We start from the raw sequence: 23,252 nt of genomic DNA, 5'->3' as shown, positions 1-23,252 counted from the left end.
AAACAATAACTATTATTCATCCTCTCCTATCATCCATTCTATATTTTCACCCACCTTTAATTAGTAGTTATTCTTGTCTAGATTGTTTGCTGGTAGAGTGACCCTAATACTCATACCTAAAGTGTGAAGCCCCTAGTTATTATGCTCTTATCAGATAATGGTTCTTGTATTCCCTTATTTAACACTCGAAAATGGGCACAAGAGCACCAAAATATCCCCCCAATGGATCATATATATCTTCCTGCCCATTATATTGGAACAGCAACAGCCCTACCTTCTCTTGCTCATAATGGCTAATTACTCTTACCATTATAGTTAAGCCACCCCCTACCCCACTTTTTTCTTGCCTACTAGTTCATTAACAAGAGAAGCCCAAAGTGACCAGAAAGCAGCTAAGTTGTAAGTTTATTCCATTATTTTCTGGCTTCTGTTTTTGTTATTGAGAAGTATGTCTTTCTATCAATTGTTTCATTGTAGGTGCTCTGTTCTTGGTCTTTGGCTTCTTCTAAGCCTTTTTCTTTACTCTTACTCATATTCATTTATATTACAATGGGCTCAGGAATGGATTTTTAAAATTTTTCCATTTAGAAAATATTTCTGCTTCGTATTAGGACATTCATTTCTCATCAGTTCTGGAACTTCACAACCATCATTTCCTTCCAATATTGCCCCTTCTCCATTCTAGTCTCTCTTCTGGAATTCAAATCAGGGAAATACTAGATCTTCTTTTGTCCCCATTTCTCTTAATATCTGCTTTATGGTCTACCTCTTTTGCCTTTCTGTGCTATACTGTGAATAATTTCTTTGGATTTGTTTTCCAGTTTATAAACTATTTGTACCTAATCTGCTATTTAAAATGTAAATTGCAGTTTTATTTCAACATTTCTAGAACATCAATTTTTTTCACTTGTACCTGTATATTCCTGATAGTTTTTAATAAAGAGATTTATAAGGAATTGGATTATATGATTGTGTGGACTACTAAGTCTTAATTTTGTATGGCAAGTTGGAGGCTGGAAATTCCAGAGGAGTAATTTTGAAGTTTGTAGTCTGAGCATGTAGGGGAGGTCAGGAAGAAGTGGAGGCAATAATCTGAGGCAGAATTCCTTTTTCTTTATGGCATTTTTATTAGAGACATTGTAGGTTTACAAAAATATCATGCAGAAAATAGAGTTCCCACACCCTCCACCTCCATACATTTTTTTCCTATTATAAATACTTTGCATAGTGTGGCACCTTTGTTACAAATGATTAAATATAATTATAATTATACTATTAATATACTCCATAGTTTACATTAAGGTTCATTATTTGGGTTTTTAAAATTTTTATTTTAGGAATATACAACCTAACATTACCCCTTTTAATGACATTCAAATATATAATTTAGTGGTATTAATTACATGAGTAATGTTGAACTACCATCCCACCATTCATTACTAAAGCCTTTCCATCACCCCAAACAGAAAATCTACACCAATTAAGCATTAACTCCAGACTGCTACACCCAACGCCTGCTTTCTAATTTCTAACTCTATGAATTTGCTTATTCCATTATTTTATCTCAGTGAGTTCATACAATATTTGTCCTTTGGTGTCTGGCTTATTTCACTCAACATGATGTCTTCAAGGTTCCCCCATGTTGTCACATATATCAAAATTTCATTCCTTTTTATATCTGAATAATATTCCATTTATGTACATACAACATTCTGTTTACCTTTTCATCTGTTGATGGGCACTTGGGTTGTTTCAATCTTTTAGCAATTGTCAATAATCCCATTATAAACATCAATATGAAAATATCTGTTCAAGTCCCTGCTTTCAATTTTTTTGGCATATACCTAGAAGTAGTTTGCAAGGTTATATGGTAATTCCTTCTCAGGAACCACTAAACTGCTTTCCATAGTGGCTGCACCATTTTACATTCCTAACAACAATGAACAAGTGTTCCTATTTCTCCAGATCCTCTCCATCACTTCTTATTTTCCATTTTTTTAATAGTAGCCATTCAGTGGGTGTGAAATGGGGTATCTCACTGTGGTTTGATCTGCATTTTCCTAATGGCTAATGATGTTGAGTTTCTTTTTATGTGCTTTTTTATTATATATGTTCTTTGGAGAAGGCTTTGTCCATTTTTAATTGGGAAAATTATACACTGACATCCAAAATTAGATAGATTTATCATTACTTTTTATGTATTTACATTTTAGAACCTGTAAAAAGTAAAAAGTATAACTACACACCAAGAAATACAATAAAATAGTGCTGGCATTTATAATTAATCATACCGTTATTATTACTCATATAGGTCTTTATTTCTTTATGCCACTTTGATCTACAGTCCAGTGTCCTTTCCTTTCAGTCTGAAGAACTCCCTTTAGCACTGCTGGTAGGACAGGTCAAGTAGTAATGAAATCCCTCAGCTTTTGTTTATCTGGAAATGTCTTAATTTATCCCTCATTTTTGAAAGGCAGACTCACTGGTCATAAAATTCTTGGTTGACAACTGTTTTCTTTCAGCTCTTCAAATATTTCAACCCTATCTCCTTTCCTCCATCATTTCTGATGAAAAATTGGCACTTAATTTTATTGGTACTCCGTTATTCATAACATATTGCTTTTCTCTTGCAGCTTTCAACTCTCTCCTTGTCCTTGGCATTCAAGAGGTTGACTACTATGTGTCTGGGTATGGTTCTCTTTGAGTTGATCCTGTTTGAGGTTTGCTAGGATTCTTGAATGTGCATATTCTTGTCTTTTTTTAAATTTGGGGAGTTTTCTGCAATTATTTCTTTGAGTATTTCTTCTGCCCATCTCTCTCTTTCTTCTCCTTTGGCACTCCAACAATGTATATGCTTTATCTTGTAGACTCTATTGACCTTTTTCATTTTTTCCTTTCTGCTAATCAGTCTGAATTAATTCAATTGTCTTGTTTTCGCATTCACTAACTGTTTCTTTTGCCAGCTTCAATCTGCTGTTGAAACCCTCTATGAATTTTTTCATTTCAGTTATGGTAGTCTTCAACTTCATTATTTGTTTGGTTCCTTTTAAAAATTTCTCTTTATTGAGATTCTCATATTGTTCATTCATTGTTTTCCTGATATTCTTTAGTACATCCTATGTGGTTTCCTTTATCTCTTTGAGTATATCAAGGATCATTTTTTAAAATTCTTTTGGTATGTCCAAGGTATGGTTTTCCTCATTGAGTTTCTGGATTTTTATCTTTGTTCCTTTACATGGACAATCATTTCTGTTTGTCCTATAATATTTTGTTGCACACTGTACATTGTAATACTTTTAAGGGTCAATTCTGGGGGCCAAGCAGTTGGGCACCCACCTCCCACATGGGAGGTCCTGGGTTCACTTCCTGGTGCCTCCTAAAGAAGATAAGCAGATAAGTACACACAGAGAGCAGACACAATAAGCAGAGAGATGAGGGAGCCATCTCAGGATGGGGGGTGAGGAATAAAGGGTTAACTCTGGGATTTAGTCCTTTAGCCCTGTTCCTTTAAGTTTGGATACAACTAGTGATATGATAGGGATTTCCTTGAGTACCAGGAGATAACACAAACAAACACAAAAAAAGACCCTTCATATTCTTTGCAAATTGACTTTGTGCTGGCTCCTCCATGGTTTAGCCCTTCTATCAAGAGAATCAGACTGAAGTGAATGTGAAGTGCAGGTCTTCTTTGTCTTTTCTGATTCTGCATTCTGTTCAATGTTTGTGCTTGCTTCTGACCTTAGGAATTCCCCATTTACAGAAATTTGACTGTTCCTCTCCTCCCTATGAAATATCACCTTTTAGATGCTCCATTGTATGACTTAAAGCAGTTAAAACTTTGCCCCAGGCCACGTTGATTTAATTGTTTGTTACATTGCTTTAGTTGGCTGCAAGCTGCTTTTGCCTGTAGGGCAAGTTCTGAGAGGGTGAGCCAGAGATGTTTCCTTGTTCACTCTTAATGGCTGCCACCTGATAGACAAGCACCAACCTATAGGTACCACCAAATGAACATAGTGGTTACTCTGCTCCCCAGTACAGCAGAGCCAAGGACCTACATGGGAGCATAAGTTGGCTTCACACCATGTTGGGAGGGTGTGGGCAGATACTAGGAAGGGTGCCATGGGCTTCTTCTACTGTTTTTAAAGCTGTGCTTTCTTGATTCAGCACTTGTCCAGTTTTCTGCAGTTTTGAGGAAGATGGCTCTGCCCAGTTGTGCTAGTTCAAACTGTCTCAGGGAACAACACACTAGCACATTGTCTTATGCTGTCATTTAGGTTGACCAGAGGCTCCCTCATAGTTACTCTTTTTTAAAACACCTTATTTTTAAAAAGATATTTTAGATTACATATATGTTACATTAAAAATGTAAGGGATTCCCATATGCCCCACTCCTTACCCCTTCCATACTTTCCCACATTAATATCGTTCATTAGTGTGGTACATTTGTTGCAACTGATGAACACACACTGATGCATTGTTGCTAACCATGGATTATAATTTACATTATAGTATACACTTTTCCTGCACAATTTTTAAGTTATGACAAATTATATAATGGCTTGTATCTGTCATTGCAATGTCATGCAGAACAGTTCCAATGTCCTGAAAATGCCCCCAATATTACAACTATTTTCCCCTTTCCCTCTTCTCAGAACCTCTGGTGGCCACTGCCTCTACATCAATGATAAAAGTTCTTCCATTAATAGAATAACAATAAGTCTATAGTAGAATAACAAAAAGTCTACTTTAGTCCATTATTCTTTTCCCAATCTTGAGAATTTGAGGATGATGATGCCCATTCTTCCTCTAATCGAGAAGGGGCTTAAATTCCATGGGGCAGATGGATGGCACTTTCTTCCTTGCAGTTGCAGACTCTCTCTGTTCCTTGGGATGGGCATTGTTCATCATCATCTTGTTCATTGTCCTGGATGAGTCCAGTGAACTGGTGAGTAGGTGTTGCAACTCTGCTGAGATTCAGGGCCCAAGTAACATATGAATGCATCAAAGATTTAAGTCTCTTGGACTTATCATGTATAGTACTAACTATAGAATCAAATAGAAGGGGCAGAAGAGCCATGTTAGGGAAACCACAAATGAGTCTGGGGAGTATAAATTCTAAAGTAAGGCCCATTGGCAGGGCACCAAACTCCTGAGCTGTTTGCCCTGCCTGGAGTGGCTGGATGTCTCTAGAGCCCTCAGGAGCCACACTATTTGAAGCAATATTTACTGTGGCCATCAATGAGATTCTGCTGAGAAATGCATAAGCATAACCTCTAGAACGACCCCCCCCAACTCATTTTGAAATCTCTTAGCGATAAAAACTCATTTGTATTTACCCTTTTCCCCTTTTGATCAAGGTCTATTTCCAGGTGCATTGCTAGTTGGCACTTGGTGATAATCCCTCAGTGCCAGGGAGGCTCATTGCCAGGAGTCACGTCCCATGCCGGGGAGAAGGCAGTGCATTTATATGCCGAGTTTGGCTTAGAGAGAGGCCACATTTGAGGAAGCTCTGAGGAGGTAACTCTTAGGTAATATAATACTAGGCTAAGTTTCAATTTCAAAACAAAAGTTTCATAAGTACCCATCAACAGCAAGGCCCCGTCACAATGGTCCATCCTCCCTTACCAGGTACTGCCCCTTTACGCAGGGGATTCTTGCATTCCTATTGGAGATAGGGATGGGGATTCAATATTCCCTTAATTATTGTGCGGATCTCCACCCACCATGACAATGCCCCTTGAACACTTGAACACATTCATATGCCTTAAAGGTATGTTCCAGGTGAACCCCTCCTATGTCTCTCCCCATTACTAATACTCAGTACCAATGATGCTCCCTTGCCACAGCTGTGACCCTTGTGTGATCCAAAACCTCTCCAAAAATGAAGCCAACAAAATAATCAAATCAAATAAAATGAAATATTGACATATGCCCTCACAGCATACCCATTCCAGCTCATAATTTTGGGGGGATAGGTAAGAGACCTCCTTTACCTCTGTGAGAATATACTTTTCTCTAGAAACCCTTGTCAAATATCTGCTAGAAGGAAAATCATGGTCCTCTTTTTATTGACCATTTGATATTTTCCTCTTTACTCATTTATAACTTGGTGACATTCTGCAGCATATTACTGAATAATTTTTTTGCTAAGCAAAAACAAAAAAAAAGAAAAAATTAAATTATTCCATGTTATATAAAGATAGACTGCAGTTTAAAAATGTCAATTAAAAATTAGTTTTGTTCTATGACTTATCTATTCTATAGGCAAAACAGGGATTTGCATTTAGTTTCATTGGTACAATATTTCTCCGTTCAAAAACTCATAAGTAATCTAAATGAATCATTATACCTATATATTTCAATAGCTTGCATATCTTCTTCATCAAATTCATCTTCAGCTTCCTTCAACTGTGCAAGTGTCATCTTTTCATATGGTTTAACTAAAACAACATAAATTGGTAGACTGAATTACTTAAAAACTATTTTTACTTTATAGTCACTTATCTAAAAAAAACAATATCCATCACTCCCTGAATGTTTTCAGAAGTCAAATTACACTTAAAAATATATGTGAAAATAAATTAGAACCCATAAATTTAGATTTCCTCCAATACGCAGAAGCCTTGATAAATAATACTACTACATAGAATTTTCAAAATAGAAGAAAATCATGACATAGAGGGATATTGAGGGGGAAAAAAAGTTTACCAAGTTAGATACTAGAATATTTCAGCTCTGTTATTAAGGAGAATGTGATCTTCAACACATGATTTAGCAATTTAACGTGTCAGCACCCTAATTTCAAAAAGTATGGATGGAATTTAAATTAAATGATCTTAAATGTTCTCTCTCCCTCTAAGTTCATGAAACACACTATCACTACTATAACTGTATTATTTCCTCCATTTGGCCCACCAAATGCACAATTTTACCCATTGCTTCTTTCTGTAAACGTAAAACCATTTCTTCAATTTCATCTTTTGGTTCTTCTTTTGGAGGAAGAATGCCAAAATCTCTTAAAATTTCATTCCATTCTGTATCTTCATTTGGATCCTATACAGAAAAATATTTAAAATGCTATTGAAATACTTGTATATTTTAATATGTATGTGTAAAATTGACATTTAAGGAAGCAGATGTGACTCAAGCAGTTGGGTGCCCGCCTACCACATGAGAGGTCCCAGGTTCAGTTCCCAGTGCCTCCTAAAGACAAACAAGACTGCAAGCTGATGTGACAGGCTGGTGCAGTGAGCTGACACAACAAGATGACTCTACAAGAAGACACAACAAGGAAACACAATGAGAGATACAACAAGCAAGGAGCAGAGGTGGCTCAAGTGATTGGGTGCCTCTCTCCTACATGGTAGGTCCCGGAATTGGCCCCCAGTGCCTCCTAAAAAAAAAAAAAAGAGCAGACACAGAGAGCACATGTATTAGGGTTCTCTAGGGAAACAGAATAAGCAAGAAGTATCTGTCCACAGTATGTGATTCTGTAAGAGTCTCTCACACAGCCATGGTGATGCACAAGTCCAGGTTCCACAGGCAGGTTGCAACCAGGGGCTGCGATGAAAGTCCAATGAAGGTTCTTGATGAGTTCTGGGAGATGTTGGCTGTCCAAGATGAGCTGGGAAATTCTCCCTCAATGCTGGAATCATTTCCCCTTTTAAGGCATTCAACTGATTGGGTTAAATGTCACTCATTGCTGATGGCAATCTCCTTGCGTAATTATAACCAGCTATCCATGATTTACCACTGCAATAAAGTCAATGGTGACTAAAGTCCATAAATGCCCCTGTATTACAGTTAGCCTAGTGCTTGCTTAACCAAACAACCGGGCACAATTATCTGGCCAAGTTGACACAATAGCTTAACCATCACAGTCCACACCTTGTCAACTCGGCAACCATACACATTACCTTAAACCATACTTAGTCTCTAAGTAAAAACAATAACAGACATGCATATATATATATTTCCGTCTAACAATGTTCAACTCCCCTGTACAACCAGGAATGCATTAATTCCATACAGAAAGAGTACAAGTTCTTGAGTAATATTCACTCTCAAACTTGACATCTTCAAATATTATGACATGAAATGGATACAACTTGTTATATGATAAGGGAAAAGTTTGGGGAAGAAGACAAAGAAATTCGTTTTGTGTACATACGCAATCATCATCAAAATGAAACAAGGAAGAAAGATTCATGACCATGAAAAGATTCATTTCTGTAACTGGTCACACAGTCAAAGTTCATATTTATTACTACCTTCTTCCACTACCCATTCCATGTTTCCATTATCCTAAGCAAGCGTTTCAGTTGGCTGTGGCTCTTTGCCTGGTGGGGTGACCCAAACTTTCATTCCTGAAGATTGTGGGCCATTGTTAGTCCTGCTGGAATCGTGTTGTTGCAATTTTCCATTGATTTTAATCATAGGACATGGCAGTACAAGGAGATGCCCTAGAAGATCTCCTGTATTCCGGGCAAACTCTTCTTTACCCCCATTATAAAGATGCAGTCCTATTGTCCCTTGATAGTCAGGATCAATCACCCCAGCCAGTACAGTAATTCCCTTCTTTGTTGATTCAGAGGTAAGAGGAGCCCAAAGTGGTCAGGTGACAGTTTTAACTTCCAGTTAATGGAATCATTGTTGTGTTCCCTGGTGTTGTGTTCCCTGGTGACAGCACTCCTTTTGGGACTAAAACCTGTAAACCAGCAGGGTTTGAGGTTGCAGGGACAGGAAGCAAAAATTTTCCTAGTGGGTTACTAGGGTAATAGTGAGTAGTGCTACTCCCATTTCCACCCCTTGATTCCTGGACCCAGAGATCCTGACTATGGGAGAAATAGCACCATAGAGTGGACGCTGATTTAAAGTATACACAGCCTCCTGGAGAACACTGCCCCAGCCCTGCAAGGTACTGCCACCTAGTTGGCACCATAAGTAAGTCTTCAAAAGGCCATTCCGCTGTTCTATCAATCCAGCTGCTTCAGCGTGATGGGGAACATGGTAAGACCAGTGAATTCCACGGGCATGTGCCCATTCCCACACATCATTTGCTGTGAAATGGGTTCCTTGATCGGAAGCAATGTTATGTGAAATGCCATGGCGGTAGATAAGACATTCGGTAAATCCACAGTTTTGGAAGAAGCACTGTGTGCAGGAAATGCAAACCCATATCTAGAGTATGTGTCTTTTCCAGTTAAAACAAATTGCTGCCCATTCCATGGTGGAAGTAGTCCAATGCAGTCAACCTGTCACCACGTAGCAGGCTGGTCACCTCGAGGAATGGTGCCGTATTGGGGGCTGAGTGTGAGTCTCTGCCGCTGGCAGATTGGGCACTCAGCAGTGGCTGTAGCCAAGTCAGCCTTGGTAAGGGGGAGTCCATATTGCTGAGCCCATGCATAAGCTCCATCCCTACCTCCATAGCCCCTTTGTTCATGAGCCCACTGGGCAATGAGAGAAGTGGCTGGGAAAGAGGCTGAGCATTAGCCACAGAGCAGGTCATCTTATCCACTTGATTATTAAAATCTTCCTCTGCTGAAGTTACCCTCTGGTGAGCATTCACATGGGACACAAAAATTTTCATGTTTTTTGCCCACTCAAAATGTCAATCCACATACCTCTTCCCCAGACCTCTTTGCCACACATTTTCCAATCGTGTTCCTTCCAAGGCCCTGACCATCCAGCCAAACCATTGGCAAGAGCCCATGAATCAGTGTATAAATGCACCTCTGGCCATTTCTTCTTCCAGGCAAAATGAACAACCAAGTACACTGCTCATAGTTCTGCACACTAGGAGGATTTGCCCTCACCACTGTCCTTCAGGGATGTCCCAGAAAGGGGCTGCAGGGCTGCAGCTGTCCATTTTCAGGTGGTACCTGCATATCATGCAGAACCATCTGTAAACCAGACCCAAGTTTTCTCTTCCTCAGTCAACTGTTGTAAAGGATTCCCCAAGAGGCCAAAGCTGTGGGCTGGGAAAGAGAAGGTAACATGGCAGGGATGGTGACCATGGGTATTTGGGCTACTTCCTCATGTAATTTACCTGTGCCTTCAGGACCTGCTCGAGCCCAATCTCATATACTACTTCCACTTTATTATGCAAAGCTGCTGTGTATGCCCAACTTTATGGTTTGGTGGGTCAGACATACCTAGTTCATGATAGGCAACTCAGGTCTCATGGTAACTTGATGGTCCATGGTTAAGTGTTCAGTCTCCACTAAAGCCCAGTAGCAGGTCAAAAGCTGTTTCTCAAAAGGGGAGTAGTTATCTGCAGAGGATGGCAGGGCTTTGCTCCAAAATCCTAAGGGTCTGTGTTGTGGTTCTCCTATAGGGGCCTGCCAAAGACTCCAGACAGGATCTCTATTTGCCAGTGAAACTTTCAGCACCATTGGATCTGCTGGATCATATGGCCCAAGTGGTAGTGCAGCTTGCACATAGCCTGGACACACAGCCTCTTCTTATTCTGGTCCACAACCAAAACTAGCAGCTTTTCTGGTCACCTGGTAAGTGGGCCAGAATGGCACACCCAGATGAGGGATGTGCTGTCTCCAACATCCAAAGAGACCAACTAAGCATTGTGTCTTTTTTTTTGGTCATAGGAGGTGGAAGATGCAACAGCTTATCCTTCACTTTAGAAGGGATATCTCGACATGCCCCACACCCATGGACACCTAGAAATTTCACTGAGGTGGAAGGACCTTGTATTTTAGTTGGATTTATCTCCCATCCTCTCTCACACAAATGCCTTACTAAAAAGTCTAGAGTCTTTGCTACTTCTTGCTCACTACATCCTATCAACATGATATCATTAATATAATGGACCAGTGTGATGTCTTCTAGAAGGGAGAGATGATCAAGATCCCTGTGGACAATATTATGACAATATTATGATATACCCCTGAGGAAGGACAGTGAATATATACTGCTGGCCTTGCTAGCTGAAAGCAAACTGTTTCTGGTGGTCCTTACTAATAGCACTTGAGAAAAAAGCATTTGTGAAATCAATAGCTGCATACCAGGTACCAGGGGATGTGTTGATTTGCTCAAGCAAAGATACCACATCTGAAACAGTTGCAATTGGAGTCACCACCTGGTTAAGATAATCTACTGTCATCCTCCAAATTCCATCTGTTTTCTCTACAGGCCAAATAGGAGAGTTGAATGGGGATGTGGTGGAAATTGCCACCCCTGCATCCTTCAAATCTTTGATGGTGGCACTAACTTCTGCAATCCCTGCTGGAATCTGGTATTGCTTTTGGTTTACTATTCTGCTAGGTAGGGGCAGTTCTAGTGACTTCCACTTGGCCTTTCCTATCATAGTAGCCTTCTCTCCACAAATCAGGGATCCAATGTGGGGATTCTACCAGTTACTGAGTATGTCTATTCCAATTACGCATTCTGGAACTGGGGAAATAATCACAGAATGGGTTTGGAGACAAACTGGACCAACCATGAGGTGGAGCTGAGCTAAAACTCCATTAATTACCTGACCTCCATAAGCCCCTACTCTGACTCGTGGACCACAGTGACGTTTTGGGTCTCCTGGAATTAATGTCACTTCTGAGTCATTGTCTGATTATATCCAAAATGTCTGATCATTTCCTTCTTCCCAGTGCACAGTTACTCTGGTAAAAGGCTATAGATCTCGTTGGGGAAAGGTGGGAGGAAGATTAACAGTATAAATTTTGAGCAGTTTAACAGGACCCTTCCGCAAGGAGACCTGGCCTCCTCCTCATTCAAGTGGTTCTTGGTCTGTAAACTGTCTCAAGTCTGGGAACTGATTGAGGGGCCATGATTCTGTGTCTATAATTTGATTTAGGGTTTCATTCACTCAACGTAGAACTTTTCTGTTTATACAGATCCAGAAGAAATTTAATAGACTGCCCATCTATTTCACTGCTAGGTACCCCATGATGTATTAGCCAATGCCGTAACTCTACATGACTCAGACTATTTTGAGTGCTTTTTTGAATCTGCCTTTCATTGCAGTAGCCATGCCCACCTTGACTTGGTGATTAACTGCAGATACTTGACTTTTACTAGACTGATATCCAATCATCCCCATAATATTTAAGGATTCTAATTCCAATCACAGCCCTCTCTACAGTAATATCTGGACTACAGAGAAGATCAACCACAGAGCTCTTAGGGAAGATGGAGTTAGTCTTACAAATTTATTCCTCACAGTCCTCTGAATATTCCTGGGGTGGGTGGGCAGCTCTCAAATGGTAAATCCATTCTAGCATTCCAATCTCCCTAAGCCTTTGAATTCCCTCTTCTACTGTGTATCAGGGAATATCAGGCATCTCAACCTCAGACATTCTAGGCCATCTTTTGGCCCATGTTTCAATAAGCTACCCAAACAAACTGTTAGAGCCCTTTCTAACCCCTCGAACTACAGCGTTGAATCCAGAATTTCTGCTTAGTGGGCCCATATCAATAAATTCAGCCTGGTCCAACTTTATATTCCTTCCACCATTATCCCATACCCTTAGTATCCATTCCCACACATATTCCCCTGATTTCTGCCTATATAAGTTGGAAAACTCACATAGTTCTCTCTGAGCATATCTTATTTCCTCATGGGTCACATTTTGTATTTCACCTTTGGGAACTTATTGTAATTTTAGTCTAGAAATAAGTCTTGAAGACAAGAGAGGTGGTGGGGTGGGTAAGGAGAAGGATTAGAAATGTCTTGCAATCTACTGACCTCAGGGCTTTCTCTTGCATTTTATCTTTCTCTTTAGTCTGAGGTTAGAAGGCAGTTTCCTCAGAGCAGGCTGGAGGCTCAGCAGTGCATGCTGGAGTTTGGCTGTATGTGCCTCAGGGCTGGGAGGAGGTCCAGACTCCTTGGGGCAGGCCAGAGGCTGGGCAGGGCAGGCTTCAGTTTGGCTGGTACCCACCTCAGGGCTGGGAGTTGTTTCAGACTCCCTGGGGCAGGCTGGAGACTGGATGATACAAGGTTGAGAAGGTGTGACCTGGACAGGACGGGCCATGGCTGGCTTATCTGGTAAAGTCTCAGCAGAATTCAGGGTTCCAATGTCTCTATCAATATCTTCACCAACCTATATGTCTCCATCCCAGTTCTCTGGATTCCACTCTTTTCTAATCAATGCCTTCACTTTAACTGCAGAAACCTTGTGGGACTGAGGTTTTAACCCTTTGTAACTCTGCTACTTGTACAATGAGAGTCTGAGTTTGGTTCTCAGATATTTCGAGCCTGTGTCTACAGGAGATGGGATTTTCTTTCAGAGCACACATAGAAACTTTTGCATCATCCATTTGGTGTTTAAGGTTCAAATTTGAAGCCTTTAACTCATCTCTTTCTTTTGTCATAGTATCAAAAGCATCTAGGAGGAGCCAGTCAACATCATTATGCAGTTTGACTCCACAAGAGTCTATTAAGGTGTTGAAAATGCTCTCACCCAGATCCTTGCTTCTTTTAAGCATGGAAGTAGGGATTCCCATGATGCTATTTTGTGTATCTCAATTGCCAACTCATGCTATGGACTGTTAGTAGCCTCTTCGTTATTGGAAAGGGAGTTGTCAATACCCTTGGTCCAATTAGAGTAAAGAAACAATTGCAAAACTCCCAAAACCACCTCAGACACGCCATGTTTAAGACTCTGTTCCTCAAGAATCACTCCCAATACCAAGTTGTATTAGTCAGGTTCTCTAAGGAAACAGAATCAGCAAGAAATATCTGTCAATAGTGTGCGATTCTGTAAGAGTCTCTCACACAGCCATGGGGATGCACAAGTCCAGGTTCCACGGGCAGGTTGCAACCAGGGGCTGCGATGAAAGTCCAATGAAGGTTCTTGACGAGTTCTGGGAGATGTTGGCTGTCCAAGATGAGCTGGGAAATTCTCCCTCAATGCTGGAATCACTTCCCCTTTTAAGGCATCCTACTGATTGGGTAGAGTCACTCATTGCTGATGGCAATCTCCCTGACTGATGTAATTATAACCAGCTATCTATGATTTACCACTGCAGTAAAGTCAATGGTGACTAAAGTCCATAAATGCCCCTGTATTACAGTTAGCTCAGTGCTTGCCTGACCAAACAAATGGGCACAATTACCTGGCCAAACTGACTCAACAGCCTAACCATCACAGCACAAACCAAACAGACACAGAAAACAGAGAGCATGTATTAGCCAGCCAAAGGGGTGCTGAAGCAAAGCACCAGAAATTGGTTGGCACTTATAAAGTGAATTTATTTGTTATAGAAGCTTACAGTCACAAAGCCCTAAAGAGTCTAACTCAAGGTACCATAAGAGGTGCTTTCTCACCCAGAGTCTGTTGCCATGTGTTGAAGCAAGATGGCAGGCGATGTCTGCAAGGGTTCATTTGTCCTCTGCCACCCGAGGCTCTGTGGATTTCTTCCTATCTCAGCAGCAGGCTGTGACAAGTCTTGTCTTTCCCAGGGCTTGTTTTTCTCCAGGCTCAGCTGCTCTGGTCTCTCTACAAGACCAGCTATAAACTGTCAGGTGAACGGCTCATCTCTCTTCCCAGGGCCTCTGCCATGTCTAATGGAGCCTTTTCACGTATCTGCTTCTCTGTGTACTTACTTCCCAGACTCCAGGATCAAAACTTCAACTAACTCCTCTGCCTTGTCATTTTCTTCCACCAATGGGATGGGGACTCACCCAACGTGATAGGGACTCAATGTCCTACTGACACAGCCCAAAGTCTTAATCACAGTGTAATCAAGTAAGAGTGAAACCTCTGAATCCAATACAAACTAATGTACCCAGAGGCATAGACCTATTTACAAACATAACCCAGTATATCTATTTTTGGAATTCACAAATAATACCAAACTGCTACAGAGCTCAAACAACAGTGTGTAGGGTTAATAAATCTTTTTAAAAAATTTTAAAAATTATAAAAACTGACATGTAGCACTTTAATGTATGCAATTATTCACAAATTCTACAAATAACAAGATAATTATTTTTAAAATATAGAGCAAAGCAGCTTAGATTTCCCCTTCCCTGCACTAATGACACTAAATACTTTGATAAAGAAAATACATTTTCTACCCTCAAAGTTATACTGAGAAGTTTAATAAAAAATCAATTTAGAAACCATATATCAAATATTAAGGGGTAAACTCTTAAGTCACAGAAAATTCTCAGATGGTTATAGTGGACAAAACCAATTCAAAAATACTGTTTTGTTTTTTTTTCACACAATTGTTCAAGACCTCAAGGTGAACATACTCCTATTTGCAGCAATATAGCTTTGTGGTACTCTCACTCATGGGTTATATCTTAGGCCAGGAATCTTTTCATAGTTTGATTTCTGTCTTGCCATCATTTGTTTCTACGAGCATTAAGCCTTTTTCCTTGTTACATTTGCTGTGATCTTTTATTTGCTTTTTCTCCAAAAGCTGTATGCCATATATTAGCTATTTTTTTAAAAAAGATTTATTTATTTATTTATTTCTCTCCCCCTGCTCCCCACCCCAGTTGTCTGTTCTGTCTATTTGCTACATCTTGTCTGCTTCCGTTGTTGTCAGTGGCACGGGAATCTGTGTTTCTTTTTGTTGCGTCACCTTGTTGTGTCAGCTCTTTGTGTGTGCGGCACCATTCCTGGGCAGGCTGCACTTTCTTTTGCACTGGGCGGCTCTCCTTATGGGGCGCACTCCTTGCGCGTGGGGCTCCCCTATGCGGGACACCCCTGTGTGGCAGGGCACTCCTTGCACACATCAGCACTGCACATGGGCCAGCTGCACATCGTTCAAGGAGGCCCGGGGTTTGAACCGCGGACCTCCCATGTGGTAGACGGACGCCCTAACCACTGGGCTAAGTCTGCCGCCCCATATATTAGCTATTGTCTGTTAATAGTCTACTGTCCATATTCTCTGATGTTTCAGGAGGAAGGGAGAACTTTTAGACATGAATGAATACTGTGGCTAATAAGAGTCCAAGATGACCTCAAAGTATCTCCACTTCCTGGTATTCATATCCCTGTGTAATTCTCTCCCACTGATTACGGGTGGTACCTGTGACTTCTTCTAACCAGTGGAATATGGCAAAGGTGGGTAAGATAATTTCTTTGGTTATATCCCATAAGATTCTAACTTCCATTTTTGCTAGCACTTTCCCTTGATGCCCTGATGAAGTAAGCTGCCATGTTGTGAACTTCCCTATGGAAAGGTCATGTGACAGAGAAATGAGGGTAGACTCTAGCTAAAATCCAACTAGAAACTGAAGCCTTCAGCTTTAATAGCCATAAAAGAACTGAATCCTGCCAGCCATCATGTAAGTGAGCTTAGAAGTGGATCATTCCTCTGTTATAAATTCAAACGAGACCCTGGCTCTAGCTAGCTCTTTGGTTGCAGCCTTATGGGAGACCCTGAAGTGAGAAATCCAGCGAAGCCATGCTGGATTCTTGACCCACAAAAACTATGAAACAATGTCTTAAACAACTAAATTTGTAGAATTTGTTATGCAGCAATGGACAACTAATATAAGTAGTATCTTATATTTCTCCTCTCTTTATATTCTTTGGCCAAAGTTTTTTTTCTGTGCTGTGTCTTTTAATGGTTCTTCTATCCTTGAGGTCTTCCAATCTCCATTCCTTCTTTAAATCTTACAACAGTTAAAAGTCATCATCATGGGGTGCCTGCTTCCAACATATGAGGTCCCAGGTTCAATCCCCAGTACCTCCTGAAAAAAAAAATTACCATCATCAGGAATTATTCTTTTGATAACGACATACTAGACAATTCAGATCAAACTTGTTGCTGAGGACTGGAAAAATTGGAAAAATATGTGGGAAATCAAGCTGGAGGCACTGGAGAGCCAAGAAGGCAGTGTAGAGTATAATGCAGAAAAATTCCTGGAGGAAAAGGAGACCAGAAAGAGAATATTTGCATTTGTGCTCACATGGCTGAAGGATAGAAATCTCCTGCTTGCAGTTGTAGACTCTCTCGGTTCCATGGTGTGGAATCTCCCTGGAATTCCCACCTCCCTGTTAGCTGACATGGGCAAGTCCAATGAACCAGAGAGTAGGTGCTGCAACTCCGCTGAGGATCAGGACCCAGCTGGCACACAGTTAGTCCAGACATTCAAGTCTCCCAAGATACACCAACCCCAGCACCAACCACAGGTTCAGTAAAAGTGACAGAAGAGGCTTGTGTAGAGAGGTCACATCTGAGTCCAACTCTATCACATTCAGTAGCACAAATTCCAAAATAGGGCCTACTGGCAAGGCACTGAACCACAGCCATCTGTCATGACCGTAGGACCTGGGTGTCTCTGTAGCCCTCAGGAGCACCGCTACTTGGGGTTGTATCTACTTTGGCTGTCTCTGAAATTCTGCTGAGATGTGTGTAAGTGCAATCCCTCTGATGACCTCCCGACTCACTTTGAAGTCTCTTAGCCACATAAACTCATTTATTTTTACAATTTCCCCCTTTATTCAAGGTCTTTTTCTAGTTGCATCACCAGCTGGTGCTTGGTAGAAATCCCCAGGTGCCAGGGAGGCTTATCCTCAGGAGTCATGTTCCATGCTGGGAAAAGGTAATGCATTTACATGTTGAGTTTGGCTTAGAGAGTGGCCACATTTGAGCAACATGGAGTCTCTCAGGAAGTAATCTTAGGCACCCTACAACTCTAGGCCTAGTTCATATTTCAGGCGCACAGGCTTCTAAGCACAGTCATCAGTATCAAGGACTCATTATTGGGCCATCCCTCCTTGTTGATCTTTGCCGTTGCACTTGGGGGATTGTTGTTGTTCCTTTGGGGAATGTGACAGAGCTCCCCTGGGTGGGAACTCAGCACTCCCTCAGTTGATGTTTTTAACTATAACTACTATAAAAATACCCAACATAAATCCTAACATATTTATGTTCCCTATATACATGCCCTGGAGAACTCCCCCCCACCCATGTTCCTCCCATCAATAACACCCCACACCAGAGTTCCTCCCCTGCCATAGGTGAACTCCTCTGTGGTCCAAAACTTCTTTAACAATGAATCCTAATATATTTCCAAGTTCAATTAATAGGAAATTGAAATACAATGATGGGTTTAAAGTTTAGAAATAGAATACATAGTAATTTAGAAATACTAAAATAAAGTAAAAATAAATTGGTGTATTAATAAAATGAAAAATATTATAAAGCTTTTTTCTAACATTTTGCCTTTCATCACTGTAATAGGTATTGCCTTGTATGTATAGTGGCAAGGCACTTTCATTTCTTCCTCAGTGTTTATATCCTTTTTTTCCCTAATTTTTAATTTTGTCTTCAAAAAAGTTTTAGATCACAGTAATTCACATACACAGTATAGGGGACTCCCGGATATCCAACATCAAACCCTTTCCCCCTTTCCCCAGCTTTACATGTTCATGTTATATTTGCTACAGCTGATGTACAAATTTTGAAACATAGCTATCAAACATAGTTCCATTTTGGTTTACATTATTGTTTATATTTGAGACTGCACAATTTCTAAATTTTTAGTTTCCTTATGTTTTACATTATAGTTTACATTTTAGTGTGCAGACTTTTATACACTTTAGATGTAAGTGGACATGTCCATCATTGCATGATCTTTTGGAGCACTTCCACTGCCCCCCAGATGCCCTGCTTCCATCCATGATATACCTCTCTCCCTCTCCCTTCAGGGAACACTGTGACACTCAATCTTCACTACTTGAAGAAGCAGATTTACAGATACTGCAACAATGCTGAGGGCCTGACATACTAATCTGACCTAACTAATTGGGAGCCAGTGGTCCTCTCAAGAGACTCAATTCCCTCTCTTTGGGAACATCGGATCTCCCCAGGATGTGGGTACACCTTCACACTCATTGCATGGGTCTCCACCCAGTGATATAACACACTATGACAAAATGAGCACTCACATACTCCCTAGAAGCTTGCCCCTGTGCCAGATGCCCCCCCGCCCCACTGAAGCACCTTAAACACATGATCCTTCCTTATTATATTTTCTAAAGAGTTTCCTCAACGGTATAGTTTCAACCACATACCTGACATTCTTCCATATTTACTGGTTCCCCCCAGCCCTCCTCCCAATTCCTTGGATCATCTGACCCATTCTCCCAACCCTAGGCCCCCTCAAGCCCACAAAGCCGCACCCAAAGGTATCCCTATGCCCCAATCTTATCCCTTCCCTGTACAAATAATTACCTCCAGCTTATCATAGACGTCACCCATGTAGGCGTCAGCTCACAACCTTCCCCTCCCCCCTTCCCCCGATTCCTTTAAGCCTATCTTCCAGTCTTTAGCTCTCTGAGACAGCTCGATTTGCTTGTTTCATATCAGAGAAGTCATGTAGTGTTTTTTCTTCAATGCCTTGCTTGCTTCATTCAACATAAGGTCCTCAAGATTCATCCATGTTATCACATGTGTTTGTACTGTATTCCTTCTTATAGCTGAGTAGTATTCCATTGTATGCATATGCCACATTTTATTTATCCATTCATCCATTGATGGGCATTTGGGTTAATTCCAACTTTTGGCAATAGTGTATAATGCTGCCAAGAACATTGGTGCACATATATCGGTTTGTGTCCTTATTTTCAAAACTTCTGGGTATATACCCAGCAGTGGAATTGCTGAGTCATATGGCAGATCTACAGCTAACTTTCTGAGAAACTGCTGAACAGTCCTCCAGAATGGCTGGATCCTTCTGCATTCCCACTAGCAGTGGATGAGTGTTCCCATTCCTCCACATCCTCTCCAGCACTTGCAGTCTTCTGTTTTTTGATAGCTGCCAGTCTTATGGAAGTAAGATGGAATCTCATTGTAGTTTTGATTTGCATTTCCCTAACAGCTAGTGATTTTGAACACTTTTTCATGGACTTTTTAGCCATTTGTATTTCTTCTTTAGAGAAGCATCTGTTCAAATCTTTTTCCTATTTTTAAAATGGGTTGTCCTTTTATTTTCAAGATATAGGAATTCTTTATATATGCAGGATATAAGTCTCCTATCAGATATGTGGTTACCAAATATTTTCTCCCATTGTGTAGGCTTGAAGAGATCTTATATACAATGGGTCCACAGCCATCAGAAAGTGGACCAAGACCAAGAGCATGTCCACACTAGGATATACAATTCAACACATTACAGTGACCAAAAAAAAAACAGCAATCAATAACAAATAGATAATTAGAAGGTCATCTATATTTGGAATTTAAGAAACAAGGTAGAGGAGCAGATGTGGCTAAAGTGGTTGAGCACCTGCTTCCCATGTATGAGGTTCTGGGTTTAATCCCCAGTACTTCCTGAAAAAAAGAAAAAAAAGAAACAATCTTCTAAACAACTCACAGGTCAAAAAGGAAATCACAATGGGAATTAAAAGGTATTCAGAATTAAATAATAACAATAAACCTACAATTCAAAAAAGTTGAAGGGAAAATAAAGCAGTTCATAAAAGGATTTATGAATACCTTAATTTAATACTTTAGAGAAGAAAAGCTTTAAAATTAATTATCTAAGTATACACCTTATTGAGAAAATGACATAAAAGTAAACCAAAGGTAGAAGGAAATAATAAAGATAAGAACAGAAATTGATGAAATAGTAAATAAATATATAATAGAATATATTAATGAGGAAAAAATTGATTAAATCGGATATATTTCATATCTTTGAAACCTATAATACAGTGCTACATAGTTGCCTTAAACAGCTATATATCCTTTAAAAAATAAGAGGAGAAACATAAAGTTTTAAATATTTACCTTCATATTCACCTATCTATGGTGTCCTTCATTCCTACCTGTAGGACCTAGTTTTCCATCTGTTAACATTTCCTTTCACCCTAAACCCTACACCCTCACACCTAAACTTTTCTTTAGTGTTTTTTATGTTGCAGGTCTGCTTGCAACTAATTCTCTGTTTTCATTTACCTGAAAATGTCTTTGTTTTCTTCAATTTTTGAAGGAAAGTTTTAGATAAAGACTTTTGGTTTAACAGTTCCCCTCTCCCTCCAGCATTTTCAATCACTTAAAGTCTTCTGACCTCCACTGTTTCTGATGAGAAGGCAGGCATCAATCATATTATTGTTCCCCTGTATATCACATGTCTTTTTAGTTTGTATTTTTAAGATTTTGTCTTTGGATTTTAGCAGTTTGACTCTGATGTGCCCTGGTATGATTTTATTTGTATTCATCCTGCTTAGGGTTCACTGAAGTTCTTAGAACTATAAATTTGTTTTCTCCAGATTTGGAAAAATTTTGCCCATCATTTCTCTAAATTATTTCTGCCTTATCCTCTTTCTCCTTTGAGGATTCCAGATATATGTACATTAGCTCACTTAATATTGTCTCCTCAGGTCAGTGAATCTCTCATTTTTCTTTAATCTTTTCCTTCAAGTTGGTTAATTTCTATTAATCTATTGTCAATTCCCTGACTCTTCTGCCATCTCCCAACTGCTGTTAACATATCCAGTGAATATTTTATTTGTTGATTTTTCAGTTACAGAATTTCCAATGGTTATTTCATTATAATTTCTATTTATCAGCTGAGATTTCCTAATCTATTCAATCATTATGGCTATATTTACCTTTAAGTCCTTGAATATATTTATAATAATTACTTTGAATTCCTTGTTTGCTAATTTCAACATATGGATAATCTCAGGATTATTTTTTTCACTGCTTTTGCTTCTCACTATGTGTCATTTTCCATTTCTTTCCTTGTCTATTAACAAGGTCATACTAACCAGCTTCTATTTTTATTGTATACTAGATGTATCAGTCAGCCAAAGGGGTGGTGATGCAAAATACCAGAAATCAGTTGGTTTTTACAAAGGTATTTATTTGGGGTAGAAGCTTACAATTACCCAGCTATAAAGCATAAGTTATTTCCCTCACCAAAGTCTATTTCCACATGTTGGAGCAAGATGGCTGCTGACGTCTGCCAAGAGTTCAGGCTTCCTGGGTTCCTCTCTTTCTGGGGCTTGTTTCTGTCTGGGCTCAGCTGCTCTGCTCCTCTTTGTGCTTACTTCCAGGGCTCCAGCTCAAAATTCCAACCTCCCTTCTCTGCAGTATGGTTTCTCTGTGAGTTCCTGCCCACCAGGAGGCGGGGACTCAATGTCCTGACATGGCCCAATCAAAGCCTTATTCATTATTCAGTCAAGTAAAAGTAAAACCTCTAAATCCAATACACTCTAATTTGCCCAGAGGAAAAGACAAGTTTACAAACATAATCCAATATTTCTTTTTGGAATTCATCAATATCAAACTGCTATACTGGACATTGAGAATATGTCATACAGACTCATGCTTCTATATGTCCTCTAAAGTATGTTGATATTTGTGCTCACAGGCATAACTTGGCTGGGCTCGTATACTAAACTATTTCATTTGTTCAATTTCATTTTTTCAGTTTCCAGCAGCTACTTATTGCCAGACACCTTGGAGTTTCTTACACATATATGGAGTTTAGCAGACACTCAAGGATATGGATGGATTATATATACAGAATTTAGGGATCTGAACTTACTCATTTTATGAGACTTTCCTCCATCCTTCCCACCACCCTACCAGCCTATAATTTTGACCTCTGGGATCGCCATCCATTAAAATGGTGACTTTCGGCCACCCTATGCCCTGTGGTTGTGGAATGCCCTAGGCACTCGACTATAGCTAATCTGCTCTTCAACATATTTTAATTCTTTTAAAATATGTTCACAAATTATTTGATATTATTCTTTTGAGATGTGAAGCTTAATTCCATTCTCCTTGAGTATAGGCTAGACCTAATGTAACACTTCTAACAAGCTGAAAATATGATGAAAGTGATGGTGTATGACTTCTGAGAATAAGTCATAAAGGGCATTACATCTTCTTCCCTCCCCACCCCCCACTTTCTCTCATCACTTGTTACAGGGTAAGCCAGGTGCCATGTCATGCCATGAGGCCACTCAAGCAGCTCTACTGAAAAAGTCCATCTGATGGGGAACTGAGGCCTTCTGCCAACAGCCATGCAAGTGAGCCATCTTCAAAGCATATGCTGCAGTCCCTGTTGACATCTTGACTGTAATCTCACATGAAAGGCTTAGCCAGAATCACCAATCTAAGCTGCTCCCAAATTCTTGACCCCTACAACTGTGAGATAATGAATATTGTTTTAAGCTGCCAAATTTGGGGATATTTAGTTACACAGCAATAAATAATATTTACAAATTCAGTTTTTTATTTCAATGATTATTGTTCCCATTTCTACAAATTCCTATTTATCTATCTGTTCATTCTTTATGGTT

The 23,252-nt window shown here is 39.9% G+C and overlaps 1 protein-coding gene across 1 annotated transcript in view; it reads right to left on the bottom strand.

Moving 5' to 3' along the window:
* Positions 1–23,252, bottom strand: part of PDCL2 (phosducin like 2) — a 65,864-nt gene that overhangs the window by 40,190 nt on the left and 2,422 nt on the right. The window contains exons 2-3 of the mRNA XM_012525989.4: positions 6,933–7,053; positions 6,350–6,440 (exon numbers count right to left, since the gene is read on the bottom strand). Coding sequence (XP_012381443.1) covers positions 6,350–6,440; positions 6,933–7,053 — 212 coding nt within the window. The remainder of the gene's footprint in view (positions 1–6,349; positions 6,441–6,932; positions 7,054–23,252) is intronic.

This window comes from Dasypus novemcinctus, chromosome 1 (assembly GCF_030445035.2).
Source record: "Dasypus novemcinctus isolate mDasNov1 chromosome 1, mDasNov1.1.hap2, whole genome shotgun sequence".
NCBI lineage: Eukaryota > Metazoa > Chordata > Mammalia > Cingulata > Dasypodidae > Dasypus > Dasypus novemcinctus.
Note: the sequence above shows the minus strand (reverse complement) of the source record. Positions and strands in the feature narration are given on the sequence as shown.